The sequence below is a fragment of the Cibotium barometz genome, chromosome 2 (assembly GCF_041138505.1).
Source record: "Cibotium barometz isolate CiBa-2024 chromosome 2, ASM4113850v1, whole genome shotgun sequence".
NCBI lineage: Eukaryota > Viridiplantae > Streptophyta > Polypodiopsida > Cyatheales > Cibotiaceae > Cibotium > Cibotium barometz.
In genome coordinates, this window is record NC_141047.1 from 4,976,630 (window position 1) to 4,997,344 (window position 20,715).

A 20,715-nucleotide genomic window follows, 5' to 3' on the forward strand; every position below is an offset into this window, starting at 1 on the left:
ATCTTCTCAATCACTTTGAAGGGTCCATAATACCGAGTAGAAAGCTTAGGGTAGGATCCCTCTCGTCCTGGCCGTTTCCGAAGCCTAGCTTTCTCAAATTTCAGCAATACCCAATCACCTTCTTTGACCTGCATGTCCCTTCTATGCTTATCGGCAACCCTCTTATACTTGTCTTGAGAGCGTGCAATGGCTGTCCGCACCCGAGCAAAGGTGATACCCAAATCACGTACATACTCATCGGCTGCAAAAATCTCATCCTTTGTATGAAGGATGGGTGGCAAGATCACTCTGCTATAAATAATCTCAAACGGGGCCTTTCGCGTGGAGGCATGGACCGTGTTATTGTAGGCAAACTCTACAAGGGGAAGATACTTCTCCCATGCATTGTTTTGATTTGCCACATAGCACTTCAACAAATCCAACATAGCAGAATTTGTAGCCTCACTCTGACCATCTGTTTGGGGATGATAAGCAGATGAGAACTCAAGCTTAGTGCCCATGTTGTCAAATAGAGCCTTTCAAAAGAGGCTCGTAGTCCTGGGATCTCTATCCCCAAAGATGGACTTTGGCATACCATGATGCTTAAATATCCGAGCAAGAAAAAGCTTCAACATATGATCGGCTTTAATGGTTTTCTTGACGGGCAAGAAGTGAGCTTGCTTGCTAAACCTGTCCACTATGGTCCAAATAGTATCATTCCCATGCGAAGTCCATAGTAATGCTTTCCCATGGCTGGGACGGAATAGGCAAAGGTTGAAGCAAACCTGGGAGCTTTTGGCGACCAAATTTCACCTTCTGGCAAGTAATACATGCGAGTACATAAGCCTCAATGTCTTGACGCATGCTTGGCCAAAAGAAATCTCTCTCTATTATGCGTGTCGTAGGTAAAATACCTCTATGTCCTGCATAAGGTGGAGCGTGATATTCCTCTATAACCTTTGGACGCATATCGTCCTCACCCGAAGTGGGAAGAGGTACCCTATCCTTGAAAATACCCCAAACCATAAGTGATGAGGCCCTTCCATGAAGTTCCTTGTGATCCAGTGGTTAGGTATGGCTCCATTCATCTTCATAATCCTTTGACTAGTGCCTTTGAAGTGTTGGGCGCGAAGCATTCTCTCATCGTCAGTGAGACTCATGAGCCTCATCGAATCCAACATCGAGAGGAGAAGAGTCGCCCTAGCAGCCCAGTGGATATGCGTGGCTGCTCCAAGAGGTCTATCATATTCATCCAAGATCAAGTCATTCCATGCAATGGGCTGCGTGTAAGCCTCCTCAACTTACTGCGGAGGAATATGAACCAAGAAGCTCCTCATGCAATCCTAGGCTTGTAGAAGAGATCTCACCAAGGGTGAAGAAGGTGGTCGGTGCTGTGAATTTGAGAAGATATAATGTGGGCTGTAAATCCAATCACCTCCCCTAATCGGAGTGCACCTCGTAGTCTCCTACAAAAGAAAGTCCTTCCAAGGCTCAATGCTAGAAGAAATCCTCTGACTACCAGCTTACAAAATAAAGCCTTACATAGCACCTCCGGGTAAATGATGTTCAATCCTCCCTCTTGCTTAGGCATAATAACGGTATCCCAAGCCACACTTGCCCTGGTGTGTACAGTGCCATCTAATCTTGACCAAAGGACGTTTTGAATAAGATGACAATTTTGGCAAATGCATCCCTTATGAAAAACCCAACACAATGTGACAAACACCAATGCTCTAGAGGCCAGTGCTCATCATGAGCACAAGAGTGAACTATTGTGCAGGCGCGAGATGTCAATGCCAACCTGATAGCCAAGGTATCTAGCAATGCATCCTCTCTCAATCTAAGTAAACCCCACATCCAAACCCCAATGTGCTTGCGGAGAGTCACTAATGCAGAATCCAGTTGATTTGTGCCAATTGATGGTGGCACGTGCTACCAAACAAAACATCTCGAAGGTAATGTGGAAAGCATAAAGGCATGCTTGTTAAGCCTCCAAAAGCATGCAGTATTATTTGCTAACTCTGAGTTCAATAACTCTTCCTTTGTGTGAAGATGCAGCGTGAGGCCTGAAACGCTTGGGGTAACCCTGAGAAACCTGCTCATAGCCTCCGCTACTATAAGGTAGTAGAGCCAAGGGGCATCCCTGCATATAGATGATGTGGTACGTGAAGAGAGGACAGCTTTGCAAGAGGCTAGAATTGTGCCTCGCTGGCTGGTCCATACTTTGTAGGAAAGTAAACTTTCACTCCTCTTCACAATAGGACAAGGGCTGGTTCTTGTAATGCCAGAGAACTCGTAGATGTGGCTTGCATGAGTAGTCTATGTGACATAGATGAAACAGACTCTTTTGAGGAGGCTCAAGATGATGAGCACTAGATGACAGCCATGCAACATGAGATGGACGCCATTCAAAAAAACGGAACTCGGCAATTTACAAGTGGGAATTGTTTTTTAATGGGCAAATCATGCATATCTTGGTTAAGCAAAAAGCAACTCACTGTCGCCACCTCTACCTGAAGCTGAGTACAAGGAAACTTTCATAGCTACGGTGGATTGTGTATGGCTGAGGAGGTTACTTGCAAATCTTTGTGAGTGTGAGCAGACACCCACTACCATATTTACTGACATTGAGAGTTCTATGGTTGTACTAAGCACATAGAGATACATTATCTCCTTGTCAGGGAGAGGCTTCATGCAGGGGGAGATCACTTTAACCTATTACTGTACCCAAGATAACATTGGAAATCTGTTTACAAAGGCATTGGCTTGAGAGAAGTTTGAAGCTTTTTGCAAAGCTTTAGGCTTACTCTGCTACAGTGAGTGATTTGCATTCTTGTACAGGTTCACATTACCAGTACAAGAGGGATTTGAAGGCATATGTAGTGTTGCATATGAACAAGCACTAGCACCAGGGGCACTTTTGTCCTACGAGCTTTTCCCCCGGGACATTTGGTGTGAAAGGACACCTACTTGTACTTGCCACTTATCATTGTTGTGTGAATATACATTCAAGTTCTTCTCCCTCTTTGTGTCATGACATCATTTTGATATCTAGCTCGTAGGAGGGACTGTAGTGCCACATGGACGCCCTAGATAATTTTTGTACACAGAGAGGCCTTTCAGTGAACCTTGGGAAAACCAAGGTCATGATCTTTCGCACTTCCAAACGGGTTATGAAAGATACAATGATCATATATAGAGGCAGTCAGGTGGATGTGACAGAATCATATGTATACTTGGGTATTACCTTCACTAGTAATGGGAGCCGTTTCTCCATGAGACAGGCATCACAGGATAGGCTCACCCGAGGTGATGTTGCCCTTGTATTGATGGAACGACAATGTCATCAGGATTCTTTCAAGGAGCCTCGCACCAAAGGATGGCTATTTAACACCTTAGTCACCCCAGCTATGATGTATGCAACACCGGTATGGGCCCCTAACCTCTCCACATATGATTGGCGTTGGATGGAGAGACTGGAAATTCTCATGATCTCCAGGATGATTCGCAGCAAACCATCAGTACCACATGAGATCGTCAAAGCAGAGCTTGCAGTGCCCCCCATGATGGTAGAAGCTCTATTTCAGAGCATAGCCTACATCAGATGCATCAGAGCCATGGGTCCAGAGAGACTACCCTGCTTAGCCATTGAGTCCTCACAGAGTATTGCCATAGAGGGCCATCACCCATCATGGTATGTTGTAGATGAGTGGTTCTCAGCACATGGGCTCGACATGGATAGATTACGACCCTTCCAGTATGATGATGACTCCCCACACTTTACACTCTCCCGAGAGGAGAGCAATAGAGTTCTGAGACAAGATTTGATCCAGATGCACACCAGGGAGACTTGGTTGGGTCTCCTTCCCACCAAGAGAGGAGAGGAATAGAGTTTTGAGAGAGGATTTGATCGAGATGCACACCAGGGAGACTTGGTCGGGTCCCCTTCCCACTAAGATGCAGTACTACATAGATCATTTCCTTAGATTCACAGAGGATGGATTTGTCAGACGCCCAAGCTACATGGATGTACACATGTCTCTCGTTATGAGGGTGACTATTGGTCAGATCAGAGTTTCCTCTCACTCTGGAGATTGAGGCAGGGAGAGCAGCACGGACCCCTAGAGAGGATAGAGTATGCATATTATTGACCGAATGTGCAGCGAGATGAAGACAAGATCTGAAAACACCAAGAGCAAGTGCACAACAGAAAAACGCAGAACTGAGAGAGAGAGAGAGAGAGAGAAGCGTATAACTCTGCTATATACACAAGAAAATCCCGTGTGTAGAGTGTGGGGGTCAAGGGGCCATTTTATATGGCCCCAGGACAGTCAGTCGGCCTACTGAAAACAGATGACAACAAGTACTACTGCCCACGACCAGATTAGTGCCAGTTGGCGAGCTCCCTACAGTGGGCTAGCACATAGGGGAAAGCCGGGGGCAACAGAGCAGTTGGACAGCCCTCCACACCTGGAACAAATGGGAAAAATAGGAAAAAAATATGGAAAGTGGGAAAAAATGAGAAAACACCTAAATCGGGGGGGCACAGCCACAGCAGAGACCCTTGTGTAAATATACAGACAGGAGATGACTGCTAACACCCCCTCTTAGCTCGTGGATGTGGAACCAACCCCAGTGAGCTGGAGTGCCGTTGGAGCATAGCCCGAGGTAGAGACTTCGGTCCACCGCATTGTCCTCCGTCAAACAATCAAGAAGCAAGATGTCACCAGCCAAGATCTTCTCACGAACAAAGTGATATTGTATCTCTATGTGCTTAGTCCGGGCATGGAAGACCGGGTTCCGACGAGCAATAGCGATACAGCTGTGGTTATCGCACTAGATGACGGTGGGCTCCTTCTGTGGAAACCCAATCTCGCCAAGCAAGCTCCACAGCTACACAACCTCGCAAGCAGCCCGATACTCCGCCTCTATTGATGACAAGATAATAGTTGGCTGCCTCTTACTGCTCCATGAAATCGCTCGTGAGCCGAGGGAAAAACTATAGCGTGATGCGGATCTCCTCGTGTGTGGATCTCCTCCCCAATTTGAGTCACTCCAACCTTGGAGTCTGACTCCATCCTTCAATCCCCCTCCTGTGTAAAAGAGTCCAAGATCCTTCGTACCCTGCAGATACCGCAAGATCGGCAATCTTGCGTCCCAATGAGACTTCAATGGCGTCTGCATGAATGAGCTCAACAGTCCCACAGAAAAGCTCAAGTCCAATCTGGTGTTCAGCAACCAGATCAATGAACCAACTAGCTTTTGGTATAGATAGGAATCAACTGGCTCACAAGGATCATTCACTGTAAGCTTCGTGTTCGGGTCCATCGGCGACGTGATAGGCTTGCAGTTCTTCATCTCAAAGGCCTGAAGCAACTCATGAGCATACCGCTGCTGAGAGACAAAGAACCCCCTCTAGGTCTGCCAGATCTCCAATCCCAAGAGGAAATGGAGTAAGCCTAAATCGGTCATCTCAAAGTCCTTTGACAAGGCAACCTTCGTCACGCTAATGTGCTCCATATGATTGCCGGTGAGAATGAGGTCATCCACATAAAGGATGATCAACGTGACCATGCCGCATTCTCGAAAGAGATATAGGTTGGGAATCGGGATCTGCAACCGATCTCTGAAATCTAGCTTATAGAAAGAAGGAATCAATCATCTGATTCCAAGCCCTGTGAGCCTGTTTAAGGCCATACAAGGCCTTCCGTAACCTGTAAACCATCCCATGTGATCCTAGAACCTCAAAGCCTGGAGGCTGCTCAACATACACCTCCTCGTGCAGGTCACCATTAAGGAATGCAGATTTAACATCCATCTGATATACGGGCCACCGTTGAGAAGAAGCAAGGGCAAGAACGGTTCGAATTGTAGTCATCCTCGCTGTCGGTGCAAAGGTATCCTCATAGTCGATGCTAGGACGTTGAGCATAACCCTTAGCCACAAGTCTAGCTTTGTGTTTGTTCACCGACCCATCTGACGTATACTTGGTCTTAAAGACTCACTTGACATCAATGACTGACCGTTTCGATGGCCTCCGTACCAACTCCCAAGTGTTATTCTTCTCAATGGCATCCAGTTCCACCTGCATGGCTTTCCTCCAAGTATCCTATGCAAGGGCTTCCTTGACGGAAGTGGGTTCTTTGTCCCGCATGATACGAGACATCAAAGCATAGTTTACGTGTAAAAGCTCCGCTGAATGACTTTTATCACGGACTGTGTGCGATCTTCAAGGTCCATCCTTTGTGGTCCATTCGGAGGGAGGCTCCAGGACACCTGACTCCCGAAGGGTGTCCACCAACCACGTGGGTACTCGAAGAGAACGCGGAGCCTCCTGCTGCTGTGGGGGCTCATCTCCAGCTGCGGGCTCAACCTCATGAACTGACTAAGGTTGTCCATCTGGAACAATCGACTGGGAATCATCATCAGAATCCTCTGGGTCTCCAAGAAGTGGTGGCTCATCAACAGGGGAAACCGGAACATGCTCATCAAAAACCACATCCCTGCTGACAACAACCTTGTTTCTCTCTAGATCATACAACCTGTATCCCTTGGAAAGAGAGTTATATCCCACAAAGACAAGCTTTTGGGACTTTGAGTCGAGCTTCCCCCTCCGCTTCTTCGAAATATGAACATATGCATGGCTCCCAAACACACGGAAATGGGAGACATCAGGTTTCCTGCCAAAATATGCCTCAAAGGGAGTCATGTTTGGTACTGAAGTCGTCGAAGACCGGTTGAGGATATGGACAGCCATAGCCACAGCCTCTCCCCAAAGTGGACGAGGAAGATCACGATGCTCCAGCATCGTCCTCGCCATCTCCATCACAGTCCTGTTCTTTCGTTCAACTACTCCATTCTCTGACGGCGAACCTGTATTGGCCAACTCCCTCTTGATGTTATGTTCCACACAAAATCTCATGAAAGCATTGGAAGAAAATTCACCTCCTTTGTCAGCCCGAAGAGTCTTCCCTTGCAAGCTAGATTCTTTCTCCACCATTACATGCCACTCCTTGAACCGAGCAAAAGCTTGGTCCTTCTGTGAACGGAAATAAACCCATGTGAATCTAGAACAATCATCAACAAGCAGCATAAAGTACAACGAACCTCCCAAGGATGTTGTTTGCATAGGTCTACACAAGTCAGTGTGTACCAACTCCAAAGGTTTCGAAGCCCGCCTAGAAGCCTGCTTCGCAAAAGATTCCCTGTGCTGCTTACCATGAATGCAAGAACTGTAGCGTCCTTGTCTATTGCCAACATCTGGCAAGCCAACCACCATCTGGTCCCGGAAAGCTCGCCTCAGCGCATCCACATTTAAGTGGCTAACCGAAAGTGCCACAAGTCACCAACGTGAGAACTTGTGAAAGAGGAGAGTGCGGAGAGTTTGTATATACCATTCTCCACGCTGCCTTCCCAAACAACCTGGCCAGTCTTGTGGTCTTGTAGAGCAACAGAATGCTCCTCAAACTCCACCTGGAAGCCAGTTTTGCACACCTCATGCACTGACAACAGATGAAAACCAAGTGTGGGGACGTAAAGGACACGAGAGGAATGCTTACCCCCTCTGCCATTGGGAATGATCTCCATCCGGCCCTCATTGTGTATCGGTATGGTGGAATTGTCACAAATAAAAATGCGACCTGACTGCCGTTTCAGATCCAGAAAGAAGTCACGGGAAGGAGTCATGTGCCTGGAAGCACCGCTATCAAGAATCCATTCGTGAGTATCCTTTGCGGTGAAGCCAACTGCCTCCTCGCTCGAAGAAGATGAAGTATCCGTGTCCAACATCTCCAAGTGCACAAACGTTGGAGTCTTTGCAGTTGAAGCTGAAGAATCAGAACTCTTCTCGGTCCGCTCAGGACACTTCCTCCAGTAGTTGCCTTTCTCGCCACAATCATTACAGGTTCTCTCGGCCTTCAGTTTCTCTCGGTTCGAGTCGGGCTTCTTCTCAGAAGACTTCTCCGATGAAGCCTTACCTTTGCCCCTGTTGTTATTATGGCCTTTCGAATTAAGGCCTTAGAACCTCCGCCCTGTGGAGGGTTCGTGGAGGGTTCGTGAATAGCTCTTCTTGGTCTAAGACCATGGGCACAAGCTTCTCCCATGTGATGGTGTTGAGCTCCACTGGTAAAATCAACGAAGAGTAAGAGGTTGAGTATCGAGAGGGCAAATGTGACAGCAAAGTTATGGCCGTATCCTCTGACGATATCTCTTTCCCTGCCTGGAGAACTTCTTGCTGAAGAGCTTGCAACTTGTTGATGTGCTCCCGCATCGTCGACGACTTTGCAGGATTCATCACCTGCATCTGAACTTCCAAGGAGATTCTCTTCATGGGTGATACCCGGTTGTAGAGAGAAGCCAAATGCTGCCAAATACCTCTGGCTAGTGTCATATGCTTTATATGATTGATTACCTGTGGTGGTGTGCAATTGAAGAAGATGAAAGAACGGACTCTGGCATTGACACGATCCCATAACTGTGCCTGTGCCTCCCGTTCCTTCCGAATAGAGGGTAACTCCCCTTCCTCTAACTCCGGCCGTGGAACCCCAACAACAATGAAATCAGCCAAAAGTCATAAGACTCCAAAACAGATTCCATCATTACCTTCCATATGCCGTAGTTGTTTTTGTCCAACTGACGGTCCACCGGGAACATGGGGAGTGTCGGGATCTTCACGTGCTTCTCGGCCATCTCAAGTAAACCTGCCATTGCGGGGATGTTATTGAAAAGGGAGGGTGGGTGGGAAAAAATGAAAAACTAAACCTGCAAGTGGCTGTCCAGCAACACGGCCCGCCTTTCGCTTGCTTCTCCTCTTCCCGTATGGCCCAAAATAGTCCTCCAATTAGCACTACAAACAGCCCCCCTCTTGCTCACACAGTCCTAAAATCTTCCTAGAGCATTGAGCTCTGATACCATGTCAAAATAAGCGAAGATGAAGACAAGATCTGAAAACACCAGGAGCAAGTGCACGGCAGAAAAACGCAGAACTGAGAGAGAGAGAAAGAAAGATTGTATTAACGTCTCTCTCAGGCCAAAGAGAACTGGCCTATGAGAAAAAAGCATGTACAATGTATGTGGTATCTCTGAGTATCAAATGATTCTCAGTGCACAATACAACAATTGGAAGAAAACTGATACTGTGAGGTCGGGATGTATGTACGTACATATATAAGGATGGAGCACGTATAACTCTGCTATATACACAAGAAAATCCCGGAATACAATGTGTAGAGTATGGGGGGAAAGGGGCCATTTTATATGGCCCTAGGGCAGCTAGTCGGCCTGCTGAAAACAGCCGATAGCAAGTACTACTGCCCACGACCAGATCAATGCCAGTCAGCCAGCTCCCGGGCCATTTTATATGGCCCCAGGGCAGCTAGTTGGCCTGCTGAAAACAGCTGATAGCAAGTACTACTGCCCACGACCAGATCAATGCCAATTGGCAAGCTCCCTGCAGTCGGCCAGCAGCACTCTCCAGCCGGCCAGCACACAGGGGAAAGCCGGGGGCAGCAGAGCAGTCGGACAGCCCTCCACACCTGGAAAAAATGAGAAAAATAGGGAAAAAATATGGAAAGTGGGAAAAATGAGAAAACACCTAAATCGGGCGGGCACACCCACAACAGAGGCCCTGGTGTAATTATACAGACAAGAGATGACTGCTAACAATTATGCCATAGAGGGGTAGAGTTAGAGGAGCATTACATATGCAGATGCCCTGTATATTATGAGATCAGAAGGAGATACCACTGCTTGTTCAGAGAGGCTTTTGGCCCACTTAGCCGGGTGATGGAGTATCTTGATCAGAGATGCCTAGGCCTTTTCCTCCTTGAGCTACACCGGCATAGAGAGGCTTCTATAGGTGCAGAGCCAGAGATCCCAGCCACAGATCACTAGCTTCTTTGGGCCTATCAGCAAGCCACATCCCCCTCCCCCTTTATCATCTACCTCCTTACGAGGGCTCACACTACAGAGAGCCTCGGAGATCAGAGCTGCCAGGAGACTGCGACTACCCGGACGTAGACCACCACTACTCCATCAGGCCCAATCTGCCCAGATCTAGGCACGATATCATAGAGCTATGGAGGAGAGAGTCTAGAGGCTACAACAGAGCACAACAGATGTGAGTGTCCTCCTCGCCCCATGCCCCATGTATGATGTACTACACCCCACCGTCTCCACTAGGTGGAATTAGTAGCATACCACTTATCATGATTGTACATCTATAGCATGCTAGACAGCGACCACATAGTGAGCTTCATATGACTAGGATTAGCTTTTCATTTCAGTTTTTCTTTCCATGATACTCAGGACATGAACTTGTTGTATACAAATTTGTCTCATAGGCCAATCTGGCCTTCCGTAGACGTTAATATATCTTTTCTTTCTTTCTTTCTTTTTCTCTCTCTCTCTCAATTGATTTGCTTCCTGTATATTTGTGTGTGAGAGCTTCCATTGCCCCACAAACTATCACAATAGGTTGTTGTGGGCCAACAAACTTTTCTCCACATGTAGAGCCAAGGCTCGTTTCTCACTATGGGCTGGAGCATCCATCATGCCATTATTGCGCCCTGCCTTCCCAAACCCCACCCCGCCGTTAGAGTGACACATCTATGGATCAACACCATTGCTGCTACCGAGGTCCCGATGGTCCATTGGATGACACTGACTCCCATGACTTGAGGAGGGAGCTCGTCAGCAGCATTGCCACGTGGCAAATTTTGTGGGTGCAGACCATAGAAAGTATGGTCAACAACCCCCCCCCCCCCCCCCCCCCCCCCCCCCCCCCCCCGCCCCCAAACCCCCCTTTTCCCCTCTCTCTGCTGAGACCATTTTCTTCATCTCGACATACATCATCCCCACCCCTCGAGGACGATGGCAAGGCAACCTAGAGATTATGCAAGCAGCAACATATAGGTTTCCTACACATGTGGAGCCCGGATCCCTTTCTCACTAGGGATGGCGGCAGTATTTTCTGGCATTTTAGGGTCCCTGGTGTAGCTTCCCCCCCCTCTCTCAAGGATGTAATCCCCCTTTGAAAGTGGTCAGCCGTGGATAGAGCCCTCCCTTTTCTCTTGCATTTCTACCTCCTCAGAGGGTTGTAATCTGCTTCTCCGGGCAAAAGCTTCTCCTTTTACTAATTGACGGATATTTTCTTGGTTGGAAAAAAATGCCATAATGAATAGTCTCTCTATGTAGTTGTTCTCTCGCTGAGGTATGTCCATAGCCCAAAAGAGTGCATTGTACATTGCCACTGCCAGACAAGGAATCGTAAAGGAATATTCAATACCTTGGTTTGAATTTGCTGAGAAAAGGCTTAAAAACACTGTTGCTCCTCGTGAGTGAGTGAATTAGCTGTGATGTGGCAGCTAGTCTCATTGTAAATGTTGGTCCTAAGAAAATCACCCTTGAGACAGTAATATTTGGGAGATGAAATGAGATAGGATGAGAACAGATTTGGAGACATGCTTCAACAGTGACGACATAAGTATAAAAGTCATAGCATGTACTCCAAGCTTTGTTAAAAGAATGCCCAAAATGAGATTGCATTTTCGACCTGGTTAAGTTTTCAAAATAGACACATCTATCATTGTGAAGAGGCGTGGTGATGAGGAGAGAAAATGAGAGAGGTACAGCGAAGGAGAGGACAGCACACAGTAAAAAGTCAGCCAGCCAGAGTAGCTGGAAGGTGGAAAAAAAACAGGTTTGTTTCTTCAAAAAAAATTTCGTGAGCACACATTTGGAAGTTTTGAATTGTGGTGCTGTTTTGCGATACTAAGGATTGTTGATGGTCTACAATTTATTTGGAAGAGAGCTGAAAATTAAGATTGCAGACATGGTGGCTTCTAGAGACCTAAAGTGTTTGCACAGAAAAAGAGCTACCTCCCAGATTTAATGTGTATCCTCTGGATATGTTTAGCTGTGATAAGATCCTCTCCATCGAGGATAAGTTTTTGTATAGATAGTGATACGTGTTTGTGACCGAAGCACTCTTAATGGTGAGGAGGCCTTCTTGGTAGCACTGCTACAATAAGAAGACATTAAAAAAGGTTGTGTTTGCCAAAGTTCATTCAGAACTTAAGTCATCAAAGTGGCTGCTTGAAATTTTGGTAAGACTTTACATTAAATCAGCACTCTTAATGGTGAGGAGGCCCCTTCTTGGTAGCATTGCTACAATAAGACTTTACATTAAATCAGCACTCTTAATGGTGAGGAGGCCCCTTCTTGGTAGCATTGCTACAATAAGAAGACATAAAAAAAGCTTGTGTTTGCCAAAGTTCATTCAGATCTTAAGTCATCAAAGTGGCTGCTTGAAATTTTGGTAAGACTTTACATTAAATCATTATGTGGTAATGTTATATGCTGAAGAGAGATTTCAAGAGTAGAACTGTCAGGGTACCCATCAAGATTTGCATTTATACATGGGTTTCATTGAGCCCCTTTTATCCACTTTATTACTGCAACTCCACGTCATTGCTGCAACTCTACGTCATAACATATGAGCAAAGCAATGTGCTAGGTGGTATGAACCACCAGAATGAACACAGGTTTGGACATCAAAACCTCAATAACGAAGAACCAGTACAAGGTGAATTGATTAAAGGAGCTAGAGTGCAATGGTATAAACTTGTCTTGAAAAATGATTCAGTTCTATCATATATGCAGATTAGTGAACTAGCAGACATTGCTCGCTGTGTTGCCAGCACTAGTGCTTCTGAGGATGGAGTCTTAGAGTACCTGGTCTCATGCTCTCAAGACTTACATAATCTTCTTCGCCAAAGTAAAAAAGAAGCTTTGACAATCCACACTTTTGGGAAACGAATCGAGAAGCTGCTAAGGTCATAACCAGTCCAACTAACTCATTTTTTCTCCCCTTACTCTCATCAGTAATACACAATACAGACCTTTTTTGCAGGGGAAAGTATGTGGAGCTTTGTGAACTTTCAAGTGCCAAAAAGATTCCAAGACACGTGGCAGAGAAAGGTACCTACATGCAAGAAGGTCCACGTCGAAGTTTTAGACCTGTACCTGCTTACCCGCCATATAAAGATAGGACTTCCATAGATGACTTTGAAATCATTAAGCCAATAAGTAGAGGTGCTTTTGGGAGAGTGTTCTTAGCAAGGAAAAGGACTACAGGAGACCTTTTTGCAATCAAGGTGAGTGAACAAATGCTTCACTGGAGCTTGGCTGTGAATCTTCAGCTACATGTTTTCGTATGTATAATCATTCATATACACCTCTTTTATTTTGTGACTGATCAATTCTAGGTCCTTCGAAAGGCAGATATGATACGGAAAAATGCAGTTGAAAGTATTTTGGCAGAAAGGGACATATTGATTTCAACATGCAATCCCTTTGTGGTGAGCAGTTCTGATCTAGCATCTGTCCTTGTATTATAGGCCTTGGAACATCACATTTACACAAAGCAACTGTTATCTTGTCCCTAGTTAATAATATGAGTCATAATTGTATTAGCTTGGTCGTTCTCTTCTTATAGTAACAGGGGTTGTATATATGCAGTCAAGGAACAGATGTCGTGCATCATTACTAACAACTTTCATTCCATTTTTATTGTTGCTTTTAAAAACTTATGAGGTTGCATGTCCTTGAGAGTTAGGCAAGATCTCCTCAAGCTGATGCTCATGTCTGTGTTGTTGGTGAGGTCCAGGGAGTTGGGGACATCTGGCTCGCCATAGTGCCGTGGCGATCTAGAGTCACGTCAAAGTGGGGTCTGGCGGGTGGTCGAGTACTCCAGAATATGTGGCTCGATGAGGCTGTGGGTATGTTGTCCATGGTTGGTGTGGCATCCTCTCGTGGTCGGAAGAATTGAGTGGCTCGTGTGCTGTGATCCAGGTTTCCTGTATGTATAGTCCCAGTAAATCATATCTGATCACCCGTGTCATCCTGAGATAGCCTGATGAATGGGGAGTCCAGATCGTACTGGAGTGGCTGGAGGCGATCCATCCTGAGTCCTTGCCTCGTGAACTAGGTGCATACTCTGCCGTACTATGACTTGTGCCCATCTGCTGCTAGCTGCTGGGAGGACTGTAGGGCGAGCCTCGGGAGTCTCCAGCTGATCTTGTGAATGCATGTGACTGTCTGGAAGAGTGCCTCTACTACCATGGATGGTGCAGCAAACTCTGCCAGGATAATATCATGCGGGGCCGATGGTTTGCTGCGTGTCATACAAGAGAGCATCATGACAAAAGGCCTCTCTATCTTCGGCCATTTGGCCAATGTGAGATTGGGTGCCCAAAAGGGTGCTCCATACATCAATGCCGGAGTGACCAAGGTTTCAAATAGCCACATCTTGGTCCTCGGCCTAGAAATGGGCTTGGAAGCACCGTCTCTCCATGAGAGCGAGAGAAGCATACCCTTGCATTAGTCTAGCCTCTGTAAAATGGCTCATTGAGAAGACCGGTCTGGTAAAAGTGACTCCCAAATACACATATGAGTGTGCAATCTCCACTGTGCTGCCCATGTAGGTGAAACTCAGTTGAGATGTGAAAAGAGGGGATGTGTTGAAGACCATAACCTTGGTTTTCCCAAGGTTTACTGTGAGATCCCAATGTACACAAAAGTCCTGTCTCCGACTCTCTTTGGCCTCTACATTGAGGAGATTTTGGCCTTCATTGATAGAGGAGGGGGAGGTGTAGCACTAGAAGGCATCCTTGTTTCCATACTACTTTATGCTAATGACATTGTGCTTATTGCAGATTCTCTAGAGGCTCTCCAGAGGCATCTTGACACACTATAGTGGCATCCTTGCTTCACTCCGATGGTACAGTAGATCTCCTCTGATAATCCTCTTGGGCATCTCGTCTGCCCTATGACCGACTCATATAATTGAATGATCCCCTAGATCATGTCTGATGGTACCCCTAAATTCTGGAGTCTCTCCAGTAGTATGGCTAGGGGCACCGCATCAAAGGCTTTGTAGAAATCCATAAAGTAGCAATAAACCCATCGATGTCTTGCTTTGGTCTCCTCTATGATGGCTCGGAGGGTGAAGATGTGATCCAAAGTGGAGAACGATGTGCGGGAGCCTGCCTGCCTTGATGCTGTGTACCCCTGTCTCTCTACTAGTGTGTTGAGCTCCATCTCAAGTATCGATCCATAAAGTTTGGCTAGTGTGTGGCCAATCATAATAGTTGTGTAATTGTTGGGGTCCTTCGGATGTCCCGCTTTGTGGATGGGTGTGATGGTATGGGCTGTCCAGGTGGGTAGAAAGCCTTCCGAAAGAGCCCGATTCAACAGATGGGCTAGGAGGGGTGCCAGAATTTCCCCGCATGGGAGATGTGCTGTCACAAGCGGGCATGTGTAATACAGAAAATCAGTGGCCCAAATCACAGCATACATTCAACATCCATCACAACATGAACATGAATCAACACATCTGTCACATACATCATGTACATATACATCTTGAAACCACGTAAAATCACTAAGGGCTGAAGTTGGGCCATCCCCCTCCCGAGGTATCTTTATTACACGTGCCGGCTTGTGACATTGGTATCAGAGCAAAGGCTTCTTTCTCTGTTTGAGAAAGGACGATTTTTGGGCATACAGTTTTTTTTTTCCTTTGGCTAAGCACTCAAGCTGAGTCTCTTGGGCAGGTGAGGGCACATGCCGAGGGATCTGTTGGAATTGCTTATACTCCTCGTGAGCAAGAGAGGGCAAATGCAGGAGAGACTGCTGGTACTGCACATACAGTTCTTGTTGATGTAAGGTCTAAGTTGGAGGCCTTGAGGCGCCAAGTTAGACGATACCATAATGAGACTATGCAGTGGAGATCTTTGAGAAAGGATTCAGGTGTGCAAAAAGTCGAGTACAAAAAGGAAAATTTCTCCAGATGATGCAACCTTTGAGGCCATGGCAGCAGAGATGGGATATAAAGATCCTCGTGAATTGGCCAAGTCTTATCTAAGAGGACAAAGGGATGTATCCAAGGACTTCAGTGGAAGAAAGGTTTCTCACTGGGAAGCACATGCAGATTTTGATGATTCAGAAGAGGCCATAGCTCATCGTCATTATACTGCTCCACGCCAAGAGCGTTCTTCGAGCTGATTCCACCCGATCAATGAGTGCTGTTCGGGATAGTGGAAAGAGAGCTCGGCATGAGTCCGCTATGGCTAAAACTGATGGGCATGGCCAATCTCATTCAAAGAAGAAAGCCAAAGAGTTTAAGTTAGGGGATAAGGACATCAAATTTGAAAACTTCTTTGGGAAGTTGGAAGTTACCAAAGTTCTTGCTTTTATTCGGCAGTTTGAGATAGCTTTTTGCAATGAAGACTTCTCAGAGAAGTCTAAACTGAGACATGTGGGTATGCACCTAAGAGATACAGCTAGTGATTGGTTGATGGCCAAACTCTTGGACCATAGTGTTGCCCGCACATGGGCTGAATTCAAAACTTAGTTTTATGATCAATTCTTACCACCAAACTTTGCTAAAAATGTGCGCAAAGAATGGGATTGGCTGAAACAGGAAGAAGGGGAGTCGGTGCAGACGTACATCGCCAAATATTGGAAGGTACTGCTGAAAGTTTCCCCTTTCATGACACTCTCTGATGAAGAGAAGAAAAGAAAGTTTGAGTTTGGGTTGCATCCGATCCCTTCAGCAGGTAACGTATTCGGCTACCATGACAGAGACATTGCACATAAAACATGATAAATATAAGCCAATTTCAGATTTATAAAGGCCAAAAAGAGGGCTGGTTTTGACCAGAAAAAGGGCAGACAGCCCTTAAGAAGTGATCAAAAAGATGCCCAGGGTACAAAGGAACGTCCATTCAAGAAGCTGTGGGGCAAACGCAATGATCATGGGCTATCAAAACAGCGAAGGATTGAATATGCATGTGAGGGCAAATGTTTTGGATGTGGAAGTAAAGATCACTTGTATTATGGGTGCCCTCGAAATCCGAAAAATGCAGATAGTGGCACCGACAAGCCTCATGTAAATGTTGTGCTAGATGTATTGGGAAATACAGGACATACTTCCACTGAAAGACTCATATGTAAAGCATGGGGATAGCTAAAGGATGAACCCACATTGTTTCTTTTTGATGATGCATCCACGGACAATTTCATTTCTGTGCAGATGGCTACTGCCATAGGATTGGATGTATCAGATTATGGCACTCAAATGGATGTAGATGCAGCTTTTGAGAGTAAAGGAGTGAATGTAATGCCAATCATTGGCAAGCTCCGCATTCACATACAGGGCTACCTTGATCATGAGAGCTTTATAGTTGCTCCTCTCACTGATTGTGATGTTTTGCTGGGAATGCCTTGGCATGCTCGTATGGAGCAAAAGAAATTATACAAAGAAAAGAAGATCTCATTTATGCATAGAGGTAGAGAGATTGTTATAGATGCTGGTACTCTAGGAAGTACCATACCTATTGTTATTCATGTACATGTCAATAAGATAATAAAGAAAGCTGTTTGTTCTTACTTGGTTTTTATAAGAGAGTGCTGAGCATGAAAGAGTGAATGTTCATCAACTAACTCGAGAGCGAGTAGAGCTTTCACATCTCTATAGTGATTGTTTTCGTGATGCGCTACCTGGTGAATTACCACTTGATCGTCTCGAAGACTACCGTATTGATGTGATACCTAGTAGCACACCGCCCAACCGACCTCCATACAAGGTAAGTGCTAGCCAGCAAGAAGAGTTTATGGCGCAGGTAAATGACTTGCTTGAGAAAGGGTTGATACCACCTAGCCATCTCCTTATTGTTCACCTGTGTTATTGGTGCAAAAGAAAGATGGTACCTACAGGATGTGCGTCGATTATCGTGTCCTTAACAAGGTTACGATAAAGAACAGATTCCCTATTCCACGCATCGATGGCATTCTTGACAAGTTGGAAGGTGCAACTTGTTTTAGCCGAATTGATCTTAAGAGCGGTTACCATCAAATACGAGTGGCACCGCATGATGTACATAAAATTGCTTTCCGAACGCAGTTTGGCCTTTATGAGTTCTTGGTAGTGCAACGCACTGGCATGTTCAATCGGATGATGGACAGGATTTTCAAAAAGCTTAGACAATTTTCCAAAGATGAGGAACAACACCGCGAGCATTTGGCTATTGTGTTCGAAGAGCTTCGTAGTCATAAGCTCTACATAAATGGTAAGAAGAGTGAATTCTTCTTATCGGAACTTCACTAACTTTGTCACATTGTATCAAAGGAAGGCGTACGCATGGACCCGGTCGAATTGCAAGCAATCAAGGATCGGCCAGAGTTGCGTACGATGCATGAAATTTGAAGTTTTCTAGGATTATGCTCGTATTACCGACGCTTCATTAAGCACTTTGTTGAAATTGCTTCGGCATTACATGATCTCACCAAGAAAAGGGCAGTTTTTTTGTGGGGTGATATACAAAAGAAGGCTTTTCATGGTTTAAAACAAGCCATCATGTTTGGACCGGTTTTGATTGTGCTAGATTTGCATAAACCATTCTCCATTGAATGTGATGCTTCTGGAGATTGTATTGGTGCCGTATTAAACCAAGAAGGACATGTTGTTGCATATGAAAGCCGTCAATTGCAAAATACGGAACTTCACTTGTAGGTTTATGAGAAAGAGCTTCTAGCAGTCATTCATAATGCCTTTCAGTGGCGGATACATAATGTCTTTCATGTCAGTCTCTTGAAACCATATGTCGGTCCAAATCCCTTGGAACCGGTAGTGGAGGACCAACCGAAGATTGATGAATTGGAAGAAATCTTGCAGCCTGAGTAGATTGTCTTTCACAAGGAACGAAAAGCGCCTTGTGGCAAGCTTGTTTGTAGATATGTGGTTAAATTCAAAAACTACCTTGAGGCGAAGTGGTTTGATGAAGAATACTTTAAGGACTACCCGGATCTCCTTACAACATATATGGACGCTTTTCAGTTGAGGACAATTCATTAGAAGCCGAGGGGGATGTCACAATCCTCTAGAGATCTGTGCCATGCGAAAGGATTTCTTGGAGCATGATGGATTCACTCATGTAAAAGTTGGTGACTTTAATGAGTGATTAGAGTTGGTGACTCTGACTATTGTAGTTATGCATTCATGCAAGGGTTGGTGACCCTAGTGGCTGCATAAACTCATGAAAGAGTTGGTGACTTTGTTCAGTGAGTACGTTAACTCATGGAAGGGTTGGTGATCCTGGTGAGTTAGCTGGGCTCATGCAAGGGCAATGACTCTAGTGAGTACAACATTTGGATCCAGCATGGGTGGTGCCCATGGTCACAATAGTTTTTGTGTACAAGATGGCAAGTTGGGAGATTTAATCCAAATCATCGTGCACAAGCATTTGCCTATGAAATGCACTTGTATGTGTGACTTGTTTTGTTTGCTTGGACATTGCATAGTATTTTGCTTGTGAATGTCCACGGGCATCGGGGATGTCTGGGCACCCGTGGACGCTCGTGTGCACACCTGTTTGGGACGAAGGCGGTGAATTTTGTGTGTTTTGCAGGTGGTAAGTGTGCACACTCAACCTTATTTAATTATTATTTCTTTGTTTACTAAAGTCTATGGCTGCAGGCTCACATTCATTAAAGTTTGGGTAGACAAACTTATAATTTATGAAAGAGTTCACATCGGGCTAGACTATTTTAATGAACCAGTTACACGAGTTGCTTTTCTAGGTGCTTGGGGTGTGGAGCAAGAAAAGGGCAACCAAGAGAGCTGGTCTACTCCTTCTCTATGGAACATAGGGCTGTTGAACAACAAGGAAGAGACTTGTGTGGCTGGCCGACTCCATCTAGTGCTGCCAGACAGCTGGCCGACTCATGGAAAAGTGAATATGTGGCTGGTATACTGTTGAAACATCAGCTATAGTGTTGGCCAACAACGTTTCCTCTTTTCTCTAGTGCTGGCTGGGATGTATATAGGTTACAGGGACCAATCGAGTGGCATAATTGCTCCCTAAAGCTGGTCAACTTCCTCTACTGCTTGTCTTTTGGCTGGCTGTACTGAATTACAGCAAATCTCAGCCATACTTTATGGGTTTCCTTGAGATGGAACAGACACCAGTTGTGCCAGGCTTCAACACAGCTTCATGGGATGCAAAACGAGTGGTCTAAGTGCTGTTTTGGCCTGTTTGGAGCTGCAGAATTGCACAATCATGTGGACAGCCATGAAACTAAGGAACAATTGGTGATTGTTAAGCCCATATTGGTGACCAAGGGCTTGGTTTCATTGGACAGCAGTTGCTGACTGCTTTGGCCCTGGTTGGTACTTAGGGTTGGCTTTATTTGGCCTTGGTTGGTGACCGAGGATTTGTTTTCTCTATTGGGCAGTTGGTGACTGCCTTGCTCTGGTTGGTGACCGAGAGCTTGTATTGCTTTGTTTTACACAAATTTGGATAAATTTGGTGCCATCTGAGGAGTGGAACTCCCGGGGCACCCGCATCTTGTACAAGAGAACGCTTTGATAGTAATAAAGATACCTCAGAGGGGTGGGGTGGGGGGGGGGTGTGGCGTGGCCCAACTTCAGCCCCTAGTGCTGTCATGTGCAAGATTATTTTATGTGGTTTCAGGATGTATATGTACATGATGTATGTGATAGATGTGTTGATTCATGCTCATGTTGTGATGGATGTTGAATGTATGCTGTGATTTGGGCCATTGGTTTTCTGTATATCACGTGCCCGCTTGTGACGTGCTTTGCCAAAAGGCCCTCGTGGTCCTGTGATCTACTGTTTTTGAGTCTCTGGATGGCTCGGGCTTGTTGGGATTCAG

At 45.7% G+C, this 20,715-nt stretch overlaps 1 protein-coding gene across 12 annotated transcripts in view; it reads left to right on the forward strand.

Annotated features, from left to right (window-relative positions):
• The window catches only part of LOC147640564 (putative serine/threonine protein kinase IRE), a 151,582-nt gene that overhangs the window by 27,981 nt on the left and 102,886 nt on the right, over positions 1–20,715 (forward strand). For 10 of the 12 annotated variants that reach the window (XR_015268014.1, XR_015268005.1, XR_015268015.1 and 7 more), the window contains 3 exons: positions 12,640–12,812; positions 12,890–13,133; positions 13,245–13,337. The exons of the other annotated variants lie outside the window; for them this stretch is intronic. Coding sequence is in view for 7 of the 10 variants with exons in the window: in XM_086812960.1 (XP_086669086.1) it covers positions 12,640–12,812; positions 12,890–13,133; positions 13,245–13,337 (510 nt within the window). In the remaining 3 variants the exon portion in view is untranslated. The remainder of the gene's footprint in view (positions 1–12,639; positions 12,813–12,889; positions 13,134–13,244; positions 13,338–20,715) is intronic. 12 annotated transcript variants of the gene reach the window in all.